This window comes from Colletotrichum lupini, chromosome 3, assembly GCF_023278565.1.
Source record: "Colletotrichum lupini chromosome 3, complete sequence".
Taxonomy (NCBI): domain Eukaryota; kingdom Fungi; phylum Ascomycota; class Sordariomycetes; order Glomerellales; family Glomerellaceae; genus Colletotrichum; species Colletotrichum lupini.
In genome coordinates, this window is record NC_064676.1 from 7,664,445 (window position 1) to 7,679,023 (window position 14,579).

The 14,579-nt window shown below is 53.4% G+C and overlaps 5 protein-coding genes across 5 annotated transcripts; 3 read left to right on the top strand and 2 right to left on the bottom strand.

Annotated features, from left to right (window-relative positions):
- Window positions 1-4: 4 nt before the first annotated feature.
- CLUP02_07025 (uncharacterized protein) lies at window positions 5-550 on the bottom strand (the record flags this gene model as incomplete). Its single annotated transcript, XM_049286022.1, has 3 exons — window positions 5-225; window positions 296-414; window positions 465-550. The coding sequence occupies 3 exons, from the start codon at window positions 548-550 to the stop codon at window positions 5-7; spliced, it is 426 nt and encodes a 141-aa protein (XP_049143165.1).
- Window positions 551-604: 54 nt separating this feature from the next.
- CLUP02_07026 (WD domain-containing protein) lies at window positions 605-2,197 on the top strand (the record flags this gene model as incomplete). Its single annotated transcript, XM_049286023.1, has 1 exon — window positions 605-2,197. The coding sequence occupies one exon, from the start codon at window positions 605-607 to the stop codon at window positions 2,195-2,197; it is 1,593 nt and encodes a 530-aa protein (XP_049143166.1).
- A 1,340-nt stretch (window positions 2,198-3,537) lies between these two features.
- CLUP02_07027 (uncharacterized protein) lies at window positions 3,538-4,504 on the bottom strand (the record flags this gene model as incomplete). The annotated part of the gene is made up of 2 exons (XM_049286024.1): window positions 3,538-4,090; window positions 4,416-4,504. 2 exons carry the CDS (start codon window positions 4,502-4,504, stop codon window positions 3,538-3,540), a joined length of 642 nt encoding a protein of 213 aa, XP_049143167.1.
- Window positions 4,505-5,883: 1,379 nt separating this feature from the next.
- Window positions 5,884-11,928, top strand: CLUP02_07028 (glycosyltransferase family 28 domain-containing protein; the record flags this gene model as incomplete). The annotated part of the gene is made up of 11 exons (XM_049286025.1): window positions 5,884-6,031; window positions 6,094-6,160; window positions 6,215-6,240; window positions 6,281-6,330; window positions 6,689-6,925; window positions 7,033-7,140; window positions 7,198-8,110; window positions 8,169-8,266; window positions 8,326-11,511; window positions 11,570-11,842; window positions 11,917-11,928. The coding sequence occupies 11 exons, from the start codon at window positions 5,884-5,886 to the stop codon at window positions 11,926-11,928; spliced, it is 5,118 nt and encodes a 1,705-aa protein (XP_049143168.1).
- Window positions 11,929-14,009: 2,081 nt separating this feature from the next.
- Window positions 14,010-14,339, top strand: CLUP02_07029 (uncharacterized protein; the record flags this gene model as incomplete). Its single annotated transcript, XM_049286026.1, has 1 exon — window positions 14,010-14,339. A coding segment is annotated over one exon (330 nt), but the record flags the coding sequence as incomplete, so codon positions are not given.
- Window positions 14,340-14,579: the final 240 nt, after the last annotated feature.

Genomic DNA, 14,579 nt, shown 5'->3' on the forward strand with positions numbered 1-14,579 from the left:
CACTTCACTTTGCGATGGTCAAAAGTTGCGAATCTGCCGACGCAACAAAATTTCCATCCAAAAATCCAACAGGGGAAGCTCGGGCCATGCAGGGACCGACGACGGACACGGGCGTGACAGGGTGCTGATGGCTGACGTAATAGACATTAAACCCCCTGCAACCGCCGGGGACCTCGACGCGTTGCGACGCGCTTTCAATTAGGCAGGTTCGCCTCCACCGCGCTCCTTCCGTCGTGATTTACTCCTTCTGAATTGCCTCTTTTCTCTTTCCACTAATATTGCCATTATTTCCAACTTTCTCTTGGCTTCACAACTCCCACATCTGGCTCAGGGTTGTAATTTCTTTCGGTCAGAAGCAAGTTCGGTTTTGCAATCGCATTCCCCGAGTTGCAATTCTCACAGTACGTCACAAGACTTCCTCTTCATTACCACTTCAACCTGCTTAACATTGTGAACAGCCCTACTCTGAACGACCACGAACACCGCCTGATACGCCCCCTCGCATACCGAATCCCCGAATCAAACACTTCATATCCGGGTCTACTACCATCAGATCGCATACGTTTACCTCTTCCTGTTCACACCCATCCCGGAAACCGCAACCATGGCCCGCACCAAGGTCAAAGCCGAGGAGGAGCAGGGGATGAGTGCATTCGAGAAGATGCGCCTCGCAAACATTGCGAAGAACAAGACCATGTTGGACGACTTGGCCAAGGCTTCGAATAAGATCATGCCTCCCAAGCCCAAACCAGCACCAAAGTCTCGGTCGACTCCAGTAAAGAAGGAGCCTGTCGCTCCCACTGGCCCGGTCCGTCGCAGTGCTCGCGTTGCAGGCTTCGATGCCGACAACGAGACCCTGAAGCGCAAGTACGAGGTCGAGGTTGAAGAAAAGGCTGCCCAAGAAAAGGCCAAAAGGACGAGGATCGGTGGCAACCTTAGTCTGGGAGACATCGCCGTCGATGGCAAGAAGTTCAACAACGGAATCACCGGATTGAGCGCACTGGTCCCTCGGGGTGCCCAGCCCGGCGTCCCCACATTCACGGATGAAGACGTGGAGAACACGTCTGATAAGGACCTGAAGGAGTTGCGCAAGAAGATGGGCAAATTGGAGCTCTATGAGAAATGGAGCCCGCAAGGTACGTCAGGCATGGTGTGTTTATCTTTGATTGTAGTTGCTCACATAGTCCCAGACATCAAGATTTGTCCCTTGCGCATCTACGCTGCCACTTTCCATCCTACAGAGGACAAACCCCTGGTATTCGCCGGTGATAAGGAAGGCGCTCTAGGTGTTTTCGACGCCTCTCAGGATGGCCCCCCGGAGAACGATGATGACGAAGACGCCTGGTTCGACCCCAAGATTGGTGCCTACAAAATCCACACCAGAACGATTACGACCATCATCGTTTCTCCGTTCGAGCAGCAAAAGGTTTACACGTCCTCATACGACTCTACCGTCCGTGTGCTAGATTTAGAAAAGGACGTTTGTTTGCCCGTCTGGGAGCCCGAGGACAAGAATGAAGATATCCCCCTGTCTGCCATTGATATCCCTCTAACAGATAAGAACATTATCTATTTCTCCACTCTCAATGGCGCCGTTGGAAAGGTCGACATCCGCGACCCCAAGTCCACAGAGATGTGGCAGTTGTCCGACAACAAGATTGGAGGCTTCTCTCTGAACCCGCGCGAGCCGCACCTTCTGACCACGGCGTCTCTCGACAGAACGGTCAAGATCTGGGATTTGCGGAAGGTCACCGGCAAGGGAGATATGAGACACCCTGCCATGCTCTACGAGCACAACTCCCGCCTATCAGTCTCTCACGCGTCATGGAGTCCCGGCGGCCACATTGCCACGTCTTCGTACGATGACACCATCAAAATTTACGACTGGGCAGACCATGCCGACTGGGACAAGTCCACCGAGATGGAGCCGAAGCATATTGTAAAGCACAACAATCAGACTGGCCGTTGGGTGACCATCCTCAAGCCCCAGTGGCAAAAGCGCCCGAAGGACGGCATCCAGAAATTTGTGATTGGGAACATGAACCGTTTCGTCGACGTGTACGCCGCCAATGGCGAGCAACTTGCGCAGTTAGGTGGAGACGGCATCTCGGCTGTCCCCGCTGTCGCTCACTTCCATCCGACGATGGACTGGGTGGCCGGTGGTACGGCAAGTGGAAAGCTGTGCTTGTGGCAGTAAGCCTGGAGGTATTGATGCGGGACCGCTGGGATTTCGTGTACATTGGATGGCCTTCTTGGCGCCGGGGAGGAACAGGAGTTGGCATGTCATTTTGCGCGGCGTTAGGGGACAGGAGGTCATTACTGCTGTGGCGGATGCTTCAGGCCGCCAACAATATAAATATTTTCTGGAGGGTTCTGGAAGATGGAATACTTGAGCTTGTCTACGATCCAGGCAGACGCCATCAGCCCCATGCGGTTACGGTGGTCAGGGTAGTCCTGAACGCTGTTATGCGGCTTGGAAACCGTCTATAAGATCTCGGCCAGGTGTTGTTTGGATAACGCTGGGGCATTTCGGACAAAGTACTGGATAAAAGAGTTCTTGTTTACATTGCTTTGGCTGGTGAACGTTTGCCGTTGAACAGACTGCCTGCCCGCCATAAAGGTGCATACCTGCAGTACCCATTTGTGTCATGATGTGACAGCCCAGGAGTGAAAGCAATACACACCCGTATCTCATTATCGCTGAAGACACAAGGAAACAAAAGGCGAATTGTCGAAAATAATATGGAAAACAGCCCGTCTGGATGAAGTACTGGATGGGTGAAGCTGTCTTGGGTGGGACATGGCCACTGTTTCAAGCATTCGCTGCTTGCTACCTACGAAGGTGATTGACACTACGATCCTGTGGGGAGAGGTATCAGGAGGCCCACAGTATACCAAACAGACTTTATCCTTGGTCTTGATCAGTCTTCTATTATGGGCCTTAGTACTCAGGTTGGTCGTGCAGTTCTAACAAGTGATCAGTCATGCTGCTGCGGGATGTAGTTAGCAGAGGTCTACTTCCATTCGCGGCCTCCATCATACTTCCTCTTATCAATGCACGGAAGTCTTATTTCTGGTATTATGGAATTCAAGACGGATCTCAGAGCCTGATTGAAGTTGGAATGGTGACTTGTCCAGCCAGCCTTTGGCTTTCCACTGCGTGATTATTTGTGAAACTTCGGAATGGTGAGTAGGAGCCTGGGTCATCGCTAGTATCTGGTTTTCAAGAATTGTCTGTAGTTTACAAGTATGAAGATGAATTCTATTGTACTTGAGACGATTCTTGCCCATTAAAACATATCTCAGACGTAAATTGGCGTTGTATCGAGTTTTCCCGTGTACTTCACGTAGGTTCTAATTTGAAGCTACATTGAGCAAATTGCTTTGTGTCAGTTACCACCACGACAAAATCCTCTACAAGTATAAATAGTTGATCATGCGTTATATGTCTACAAATGAAGGCATATCAAACGGACCTCCTTGATGGAAAAGTTGTATTGTTGATCGTCTTCATGCTGCTCAGAACTCACTTGCGCCTTAAACCACCCGGTAAGCATCGTAGATGACCGTGGCTCCCAGCCGAGCACCACTACCAACCCACATGGCAGTGTTGACGATATCCTTGTACCTCTCATCTCCCGTCTCCATCTTGACATTCAACCGGAAGCTGTACTCGGAGGGCTTGACATCATTCGCCCTAGCCGGATCAAACAACCTCTCCATGACCTCCCTCGGTCCAGTCCGCCACCCCGTCGTCTTTACAGTAATGTAAGCCGGCGTCTCGTCATCCGTCTTGAGCAGGTACGACGTCTCGACGGCAGTGCTGAGGGTCTCGTTGACGACAATCTGGCTGTCCTGCCCGCCGGCGACAACAGTGCCGGTGCCCCACTTGGCCGAGAAGGCGCCCCCGGAAAAGGAGATCCAGTTCCGCTGACCGAAGGGGCCAACGCCGACGGGGATGAGCGGGTTGAGGTCAACGACGATGCGGAAGTCGAGGTCGAGGGTTGGAACGGGGAGGGGGAAGGCGGCGGATGTGCGGTTTTCTGGGAGATTACTCTCGTTGAAGGGGGGGCTTTGTTGTGACGAGGGACTGGCAGAAGTTAGTCATTGTAGCTTGCTGTTCCTGCGAGCCTTGAGATTCTTCATCATGAGATAGAAAGAAAAAGGCAGTCACCTACGCCAAACAGGCTAAGAAGGTGAGCAAGGTGAGCAGTGCGTGAGGGGATCTGAGATACCTCATGCTGGGCTAGATCTCGAGGTACACCGTTAAGATACGCTTTGGTGGTCCGTGGTATTCAAAGTAAGAGGAGGCCCGAGATTTACAGCGGTGATGAAAAGTTTGAGACGGAGGACAGACACTCAGTGCTCAGCGAAAATGTGGAATGATGTCAAGAAACGGATTGAGTTCTATATACTGCGCGACGTCGTCACTTCCCGTCTCCCCCTCTCGCGCGGGTGTTGATGCCCCGCCCCCGCAGTAGGATTCGGCGATGGTGACCGGCATTTCGGGTCCGGGTCTCGGCTTCAGTCAAGCTCTGCGATCGTGCACGTTGGTGTCATGACTACTTCAAGACGGACTGCTGCTAGCCATTTCCATGGGTTACTCTTGCATGAGGATGACGGAAGCTGTCAAGCCCAAGCACTGCGGTAGAGTATCGCGTTCCGCCATTTGCGACTACGCCTGCGGTTCATCTCTGGCACCGCTTCAATGGGAACAAAAGTTGCTGGAAGGCTGGAAGCTATTAGGAAGGAAGTGAAAGCAAGGAACACATCATCCATGGCAGTGAAGCTTTTCGTATAATAATTGAGTGATTTTGAAGTGGTCGGATTTGAAGTGAGACATGAGATACAGTGGTGGGATTTGTTGTTGACCTCGGCCGACTGCATAAGGCTCAGAGACAATTATCGAGCAAGGCAAAAGACGCAGTGTAAGGTAAGTACGTTGCGATGAAGATGCAATGAAATATCAAGATGCTTATATGGATGCGAGTTGTTTTGGTTAATTTTATGTTTTGCATTCATCTAAATTCAACATGAATATGATGTTGTTGTCAAGGGAGAACATCTCAAGTGAGGGCTACAGGCCCATGGCGAATTTTTTATGAAAACTCTTGTCAAACAATAAACATTGAAATTTGACGACATTGACTGGTTTCTGCTCCGTTTGGTTGTTTTTCTCAGTCAAAGCTTGAGCGGCTCTCAACAAAAGAGGGGACTTGATATGGGGCAGATCTGGGATGCCCCCGCGATGCGAATCTGAGTGCTCGGGCAGATGCTCATGCCAGAGAGTGTCGTTTGCGGTCACTCTGGGCTGATGTCATTTTAGGCTTGGTCCCCTCGTTCTCACCTTGATTTTGGGTCTGTGTGTGAGTCTGAGCCTACGTGAGTGACGGCAGCTATGGAGTGTGTTTGGCCTCGGAACAGTGAATATCAACGTGGTGTGAAGGCGAATAATGAGTGGTCTCGATATTCATCTGCTGATGAAGACTATACACAGTACTGTGTGCCTCGGGTCTGGCGGGAGCGAGGTCAGGCTGGCGGCGCTGGGCCGGAGTGGTCGGCTCACATGGCAATCCACGTCTTTTGTCAAGATCTTGTGATGGGACCCGGATGGGGCACTTTGGCGTCATGGGAGTGACTTATCGATAAGAGAGCTTAATCTGAGGCCAATGAGAGGGGTGGGATATGTCCGGGATCCACAGGGGACTTGGTTGCAGTCACTCGTACCTATGTACTTGTGGGCCCCCACGGCGCCTTCCTTTCCTTTTCCTTTCTTCTGTTGCCTCTCATCTCTCATCCTGCTCATCTCACTCTCACATCTGTAAAGAGACCTGAGGAGCGAGAAGCGGAGATGAGATACAACATGTCCTACCTGCCTAGTCTATGACCAGTCATAGACGGCAACTGGGTAAGCAGAGGCAGAAACAGGCAGGGCCCACTCCTACATGGGCCATCACAAGCTTCATGCAATCAGACATTGGAGCGACCAAAGATGAACCCACTCCGTCCAAGACACCGGTCCAATGGGAAAGTAAACAGAGAGAAAACGAGAGGAATGACTAGACCCCTGAGAAAAGAACCCATGCATCCCAGGTCCACAAGGTACGGGTACATTGCGGATAGAGAGGAGGAAATGCGCGTACTTTTGGCGCAGCATCGCGTGCAGCTGCGCACAGAACTTGGGGGAGTCCAGCTGCTGCTAAGGTGCTGCTAGTGCACTTCCGAACGACAATGGAGCAAGTGAGACTGTGAGAGAATGAGTCTCTGACTCTCTCTCGAGACACTCTCATTCTACCTGAAGAGGCCTGGCTGCTCCCGGTACTCTCGACTGTCTACTTACCATATGAATACTTGAGGTAGCTTCAAGGGTGAATGCAACGGAACCGAACTGCCTAACAAATACCTTACTTAGTACATACTCAGTACTCCGTAGATGGCTGTGAATTGCCGCCTTTTTCCCCTTGCCATTTGAGCCATCCGTCGATTGTATCCCAGTCCCCGTCCCCGTCTTTTCCGGGGTTCAGGCGCAGCAATAACCTTTGTTCAACTGTTGCATTTCCTAATATCTGATCAGCGAGGTGCCTACTCCCTAGGAAGTAATCTGTAGGCCTCAGTCTCATTGCTTTGCACTTTCTTCTCTACATAGTATGTACGGAGTACTACCTACTACTAGCTGACAAGTACCCAGGGAGCAAAGTACCTCACCTTCTCTGCCTTACCTAACCCTTTTGACTCTGGTCTTTGTGCCACACTCCTCAACTTCTGTTGTCTCTCTCTTACACAGTACATTCTTCAAGGTTGTCGCCGTGTCTCTCTGGCTGCCTTTCCGTCTTCATCCCAAACCAACGGCCCAACCCACGGATACCCTTCTTACCTCACCTTGCTTACTTCGCTACCTTGCTCACCTTACCTGACCATTCACTCTGTACTTTATCGTCATAAGACTTTGGGCCCGGCCTGCCTCGTCTTGTAGTCCGTAACCCTCCCGCGACCTCGAACCTTATCGTCATCGCCCGAATGAACCCGCTGTAGCCAGACGACGCTTCCTCCACTCTCCCACCCTCCTTTCCGCAGTGCGTCGCTTCCGCTGCCGCAGCGTCGTCTACTTCGCTTTCGCCCTTCCCCGCCTCTCCACCATCCGTGCCGCCCGGACAAAGAGATTGTAAACTTCCCCAAAGCCCTACCTCGCCAAGGTAGCTTGCCACCTACTACTCGTTTGACTGTATCCGACCGACCGACCGACCGACCGACCGAAGAAATACCCTGATAGCGATGGCGTCGCCCGCTCAAGCTGGCGCTGCGAGCGTTAGCTTTGGCGAGGACGATGTCAAGAAGCGCGTCGGCAGGAAGTTGCAGAAGAAGCGGCACGAATCACAGACCCCAACCATGGAGTTGCCAGAGAGGTTAAAGGAGGGCGATGATAGCAGAGAGGAGGATTTGGTACCGCAGCAGGGCCCGCCCATGTTTATGAACATGAACCAGTCCATCTTCGGTCTCATTGCTGCCGCCGGCTCACGGGTGGACTTCCACGACCGCTTCGAATCGAGCGACGAGGAGAGCGCCGACGATGACGAACCCACACGCCGTCACGGTGCCGATAAGTTGGATGGTGGCGACGACAAGGCCCACGGCATCGGCCACCTCTTGCATCGCAAACAGCGCCGCCAGAACGACTCCGACTTGTCAAAGACGACCGTCCTCAAGAAGGATTCCTCTTCCAAGACCGAGAAACACCGGCGCAAGATCTCCGGTTCCAAGCTCCTCCGATCGCTACCGGCGCTCCCACGTCTGCCACGACACAAGTCCAAGAAGGAGCCCTCCAAGCTGGAGCCCACCTCCGAGGAAGCTAGCGACACCTCCGAGCCCTCTCCGTCACAACCCGCCGATGATACAAGAGAAGACGATGACCAAGACGGCCACCGCCTGGCCCCCGTTATGAGCAGGATGCTCGAGGCAAAGGCCGAAATGTCCGCAAGACCCAGCTTCGACGTCGACCGCCGGTCTAGCGACCAGCTGAACTACAGCGACTCGGCCGATTCAAACTCCACTGCCTTGGCTCGCCGTCTGCAGGATATCTTTGAGTTTGACCATCCCGAAGCTGTCATTGAGGGTATGTACATGAACAATGCTCCGTCGACCACAGACGCAATTCGCTGATGCGCAAGCAGAATACCCTTGTTGGTTGCTCCAGAGCGTATTACTCCAGGGCTACATGTACATCACGGCAAAGCACATTTGCTTCTATGCCTACCTACCCAAGAAGGCGGTGCGTATTCCACTTACCTACAACCCATCTTTCTACAGTTAATACTGACAGAAGAACAGCACGAGGTCGTCAAGTCGGGCTATCTGTCCAAGAGCGGCAAGCGCAACCCAAAGTACAATCGCTACTGGTTCCGCCTCAAGGGTGATGTTCTAGCATACTACAAGGACCCCTCCAACGTCTACTTCCCAAGCGGCCAGATCGACCTCCGTTACGGTATCTCGGCCAGCGTGAACAATAATAAGGATGGCCTCACATTTACCGTCGTCACTCACCACCGGACCTACCACTTCCGCGCCGATAGTGCTCCCAGTGCCAAGGAATGGGTCAAGAGCCTGCAGAGAGTCATCTTCCGTTCTCACAATGAGGGCGACAGTGTAAAAATCTCGCTGCCCATTGAGAACGTCATTGATATCGAGGACACCCAGATGCTCGAGTTTGCCGATACCTGCAAGATTCGTGTCATTGATAATGACGAGACCTACGCCATTGACGAATACTTTTTCTCCTTTTTCAGCTTTGGCAAGGACGCCATAAGTGTGCTCAAGATTCTTATCGAGGATGCATCGTCTAGCGCAAAGGATGCGGCCCTCCTCAAGGCAGCGCAAGCTCAGGAGGAGCAGGAGAGGCAGGACAAGCAGCCGGTGCCAGCTTCAGCCCGCAGCTCCATGAGCGCAAGTAGACGCATCGCGCCGCCGAAGCTCAGGACGACCAAGCTGCCCGATGCTGTCAAGGCGACGCTGTCACCACTGTCTGCTCACAGCCCCTCGGCTCTCAGTCCACGCGCCAGCATGGATGCTGCGCGAGCTAGTTTCGATGCTTTTAGGGGGTTCCGCCGCCGTAGTTTGGACCTGTCGACCATCATTCGCGATTCCTCGCCCCGACGCAGCTTCAGCGGCAACCGACGCTCCATGAGCAGGAACCGTCTCGACGACTCTCGTCACGGGACCCACAAGCAGGGCTCTACTGACTCTTATGTCCAGTCATCTATGGAAGATCCGAGCTATTCAGGCATGGTGGCATCATCGAACGAGGATCCCTCGGCAAGCCAAATATTGCGCGGCAGCGACGTCTTCCAGAACCCCACGGTCCGACGCTCAGCTTCTGCCTCCCGGACAGAGCTCGAAAAGAACCAGCGCCGCGACAATAGGAGCCCACCTGCATTGGCCGCATACAGTGGCCAGCATGCTGCAACGACAGGTTCCATCAATGATGGCGACAAACCTCCCGTGACCCCTACGCTGCAAAGTATCACCAAGATGGGCGCATTCCCTCTGCAGCGTGTGGGCGCCTTTGCCCAGTATCTCAACAGCACTAGTGGTAAGTTGGGCTCTATGCTGGCAACGGAGTCAATGGGCTACGTCGAAAAAGTGTCGGGCATGTGGCGAGGCGGCCGGAAGCACTACGACGCTCCTCCTGAAATCAAGACGGACGATGAAGATCTATACGAGGATGCAGAGGGCAAGATCCAGACTTCCATGGATCGATTCCGCGCACATTTCGCGCTGCCCGAGACGGAGAAGCTTCAAGCGACCTACTTCGGCTACATCTTGCGTGTCTTGCCATTGTACGGCAAGATCTACATCAGCGACAAGTCCTTCTGCTTCCGCAGCTTGTTGCCTGGAACGAGGACCAAGCTCATTCTCCCCTTGAAGGATATTGAAAACGTTGACAAGGAGAAGGGCTTCCGGTTCGGCTACTCTGGCTTGGTGGTTGTCATTCGTGGCCACGAGGAGGTCTTTTTCGAGTTTGGCCAGGCCGAACTCCGAGACGATTGCGCTGTCACTCTGTTGCAAAGCCTGGAGACAACACGGTACCTGAAGGAGTCGGGAGACCTGGACCTGGACGAGAAGGAAGAGGAGGAGAACGCCATGGCCGAGCGCGACGCGTTGAAGGAGGCTCGCCAAGTCGAGGAATTCCACGACCACGAACTTCGCTTGCCGAAGGAAGGCTCAGGCGTTAGCGATGCTCCGACTATATTGTTCGACGACCCCAAAGCCTCGTTCCTCAACTTTAAGCCCCCTCACTCGATGAAGATCACTTGCTTGACGATCGGCTCCAGAGGTGACGTTCAGCCGTACATTGCGCTGTGCAAGGGCTTGATTGCAGAAGGCCATAAGCCTCGGATCGCTACTCACGCCGAGTTCAAGGACTGGATCGAGGGCCACGGTATCGAATTCGCAAAGGTCGACGGTGATCCTGGTGAGCTCATGAGACTCTGCATCGAGAACGGCACGTTCACTTGGGCTTTTCTGCGCGAGGCCAACTCCATGTTCCGCGGATGGCTGGATGAGTTGCTGGTTTCAGCGTGGGAGGCTTGCCAGGGCTCTGATCTCCTCATTGAGAGCCCTAGTGCCATGGCGGGCATTCACATTGCAGAGAAGCTCTCGATTCCCTACTTCAGAGCCTTCACCATGCCGTGGACCCGGACCAGAGCCTACCCTCATGCATTTGTTATGCCCGAGTACAAGATGGGTGGTGCGTACAATTACATGACGTATGTCATGTTTGACAACATTTTCTGGAAGGCGACTGCTCATCAGGTCAATCGCTGGCGCAACAACACACTCAAGCTGCCCAACACCAGCCTCGAGAAGATGCAGCCCAATAAGGTTCCTTTCCTCTACAACTTTTCCGAGTACGTCGTCGCACCGCCTCTAGACTTTTCGGACTGGATTCGCGTCACCGGCTACTGGTTCTTGGAGGAGGGTACGGATTTCAAGCCGCCTCAGGAACTTGTCGACTTCATCGCCAAGGCCAGAGCGGACGAGAAGAAGCTTGTGTACGTCGGCTTCGGATCTATCATCGTGAATGATACGGCCAAGATGACTCAAGAGGTCATTGACGCCGTTCAAAAGGCCGATGTGCGCTGCATCTTGTCCAAGGGCTGGTCGGATCGTGTGGCCAAGCAGGGTGAGGCGGAGAGCGCAAAGGATGAGCCCGTTATCCCGCCCGAGATTTTCGTCATCAAGAGTGCGCCTCACGACTGGCTGTTTTCACAGATTGACGCAGCCGCCCACCATGGTGGATCCGGCACGACGGGTGCTAGCTTGAGGGCTGGTATTCCGACCATCATTCGACCCTTCTTTGGTGACCAATTCTTCTTTGGCGGCAGAGTCGAGGATATCGGCGTCGGTATCTGTCTGAAGAAATGGGGTGCAGTCTCTTTTGCTCGCGCGCTTTGGGAAGCTACGCATAACGACCGTATGATTGTCAAGGCTCGCGTGCTGGGAGAGCAGATTCGCAGCGTAAGTCATAACTCCCGGTCCAAGTGTTCAAGTTCATGACCAACTAACACAACAATAGGAACGAGGCGTGGAAAACGCGATTCAGTGCCTGTACCGCGATATGGAGTACGCGACGAGCTTGATCAAGAGAAAGGCAGGCAAACACGCGCATGCCGAAGAAGACGAAGACGAAGAGGCCGAGGAGAGCTGGACGTTTATAGGGAACGACGAGCCCGATCCGGACATGACGACCAAGAAGCTCTCCGAGATGGGAGCACTCCCCGGACTTCCGGGGGACAAGCCTCTGGGAAACAGAGTAATGCGCGTGTCACCCTCGCCCTCGCAGCAACCGGTGGCCTAGGGGGTCAACCAGGAGCTACTCAACGAGGCGTTATGGGACAGTACTCTACACGACTCGACACCGAGGCCAGCATCTGAGGTGGATGCTATGGTATCAGAATGGGAATGCGCTGGGGGTTCTGGGACGTTACCTGATGGAAATGAATGAACATTGGCTGGCACGGCGTTTAACGGACTTTGCTAGAGGATTCTGGGGAAGAGTTGCTACTTTCCTGGTTCGGAGTCTGGGGTGGGAGATGGGGGATAGTCAACGATTGACTGACTGGTTTTACGGGGTTGTGGCGTGATCAGAACGGCACTGGGGACACGGGACACGGGACAACGCGGCACCCATACTCATGGATAGAGAGTACATTAATACTCGATTATGACTTTTCTTGGTAACGAAGTAGTATTTTTGTCTGGAAATTACAGACGAACAAGAGCAATGTTTGCTGCAGAGCTAATAGAAGCGTACAAGTAAGGCCCCAATGGCTTTGATGTGTTGAGTTCTGTTTGATGCTCTTAGGTGGAGGTCTCATGCACAGAATCAGAGAGCAGGTAAAGTCTGGGGGAAGCTCTCTCCGCTCTACACTACCTTGATCGACCTGCATCACGATTTACATGGATCATCACACTATCGGAGCATCTCCCCATACCTTGGGTAGGCAGAGAAGGGTGGCAGCATCAAGGCAATGCCGGCAGAGAGAAGAACTGAAAGCAGCTGCTGGATCAGGACCGGACGAGAGGGATTTGTCGACAAGCTGGAAGAAATCAGGAGACAAATTAGATCTAGAATGGGAGGTAGGCAGGTTAAGGTTAGGTGGTGGGAGGCTGCGTTTGCTGCTCATGTGAGGTGCCGAGTTCACGCCACTTTGGAGAGGGAGTCACTCATGCAGGTGGTCCCGTCACTGGTGTTTGCTGACCACTGCATTTTGCCCCTCAGGTCTCTGCCTTGGGTAGGGACTCAGTGGAGCTTATTTTCAGGGCGCGTGACAGAGAACGGGAATAGCTGAGGTCATGTTGAAAGTCTTTGAGAAGGGTAGATTCAATGAGGGTTGTGAACTCTTCTCATCAGGTTCACTTATTAGAGCTTTCTTGCTCGGTATTCACGTGACTCATTGTTGGTTGTGCTTGTTTGAAGAGGCTTCCTACTGTAACCCAATGATGAAGAGCAGGAGGTTGTGACTGGCTGGCAGAGGTGGGATGATGGATCTGATCTGGGTGCTCACAGCTGGGATGAGAGAGAGAGGCCTCATGCACTGCACACTGCACAGGGTGTGAGGCACAGTAAACAGAGTGACAGACTGTGAGTGAGAGGGGAGTGAGGTGAGGGTGAGTGAGAGACGAGTTGGGGAATGAACAAGGGGGTGGGTGATTCGTGAAGCTCTCATGCAGGGGTCACCAGGGGGCCACCAGTTGGAGCCGACTGGCGCCATGAGCGGGAAGAGGAGAAGGAGGAAGAGGAGCATTGCATTGCTGCATCGCTGCATCACGGAGGAGTAGGCTGGGGTGCTACAGCAGGTACAAATAGACCATCGCATCCCACTCTTTCAGAAGGGGGTGGCCCGGCTGATAGTGGTCGACGGATACCAAAAAGGCTGCCTTTTCCCCCTTCCGCCAGCGACTATACCTTGTACCTCGACAGGCCAGGCCTTGTACCTTTTTCTCTCCTCGATACATATTGCTCAGCATCGTATCACTCCAGGGCCATCACACCACAGCTCTGTCAGTCTGTCAGATACCTACCTACCTTACAACAAGCAAGGTGCTACAGAGAGAGTGCATAAATCACCTGTATTCGACTTCGATATCATCTCCAACACAGACGTAAAAAGTCAGATCAAGTTGCATCTGCTGCTGTACCTCAACGTTCCATCACCAAACACTCGAAGCCTTGGCAAAGCAGCGGACTGCCGAAGACCCCGAGGTACTTGATCCCGCCAGAACAGGTACACACCAAGACCATCAGCACCAACACCAACACCACCAACGCACACCGTTCAGTGTTTCCGCTGCCAGTCCTCGGTAAACTTTGCTCCACTCAACGGGACCCCCCCCCCCCGCCGCCTAAAAGCTACTTTCGGAAAAGCATTCCTGCAAAAGGCCGACCGACCGGCCCCACCTCACTCCACAGCTACCCAAGTGGTCAGTGCTCACCGACAGCCGACCCCACTCCGTCTCACGGCTCACCTTGCCTTCACCTTGCCCTGCTTGCGGTGTACGTCACGGTTCGGTCCAGACCTACCCGCCTCCACTCGAAATCCCCGAGCTCCAAAACCTCCACACCCCCCGAACCCCAAGCGAGTAAGAGCATCAGCAGCACAGCTCGACTTCCCATTGCGACTCGCATCGAGACCAGCTCCGACTTTATCCCACCACGGGCACGTTACGGATATCACGCGTCAAGCCAAACGGACATCTCGCGCGACGACATCCAGCATTCCGTCCAATTGCATCACGTCACCAAAAACTCAATTGCGCCTACGACTCGAGGAATACTCGACTAAGGCAAAGGCAGTCAAGACCCAAGGCTAAGAAGAATACCGACGTCCCACGCGTCTTCTTCCCTCTCTTGCCATCCTCCACCATCAACCAACCACGGCGACGGCTTTACTTACCCATCTCACACCTATCTGTCCACCTCATCCCATCGCAACGCTCCAGAGCTTCCCAATCTGTTGCGTATTCGTCAAACACTCCCCTCATCAGCTTCGGGGCAATGGGATTGGCCACTACACCGGCACCTT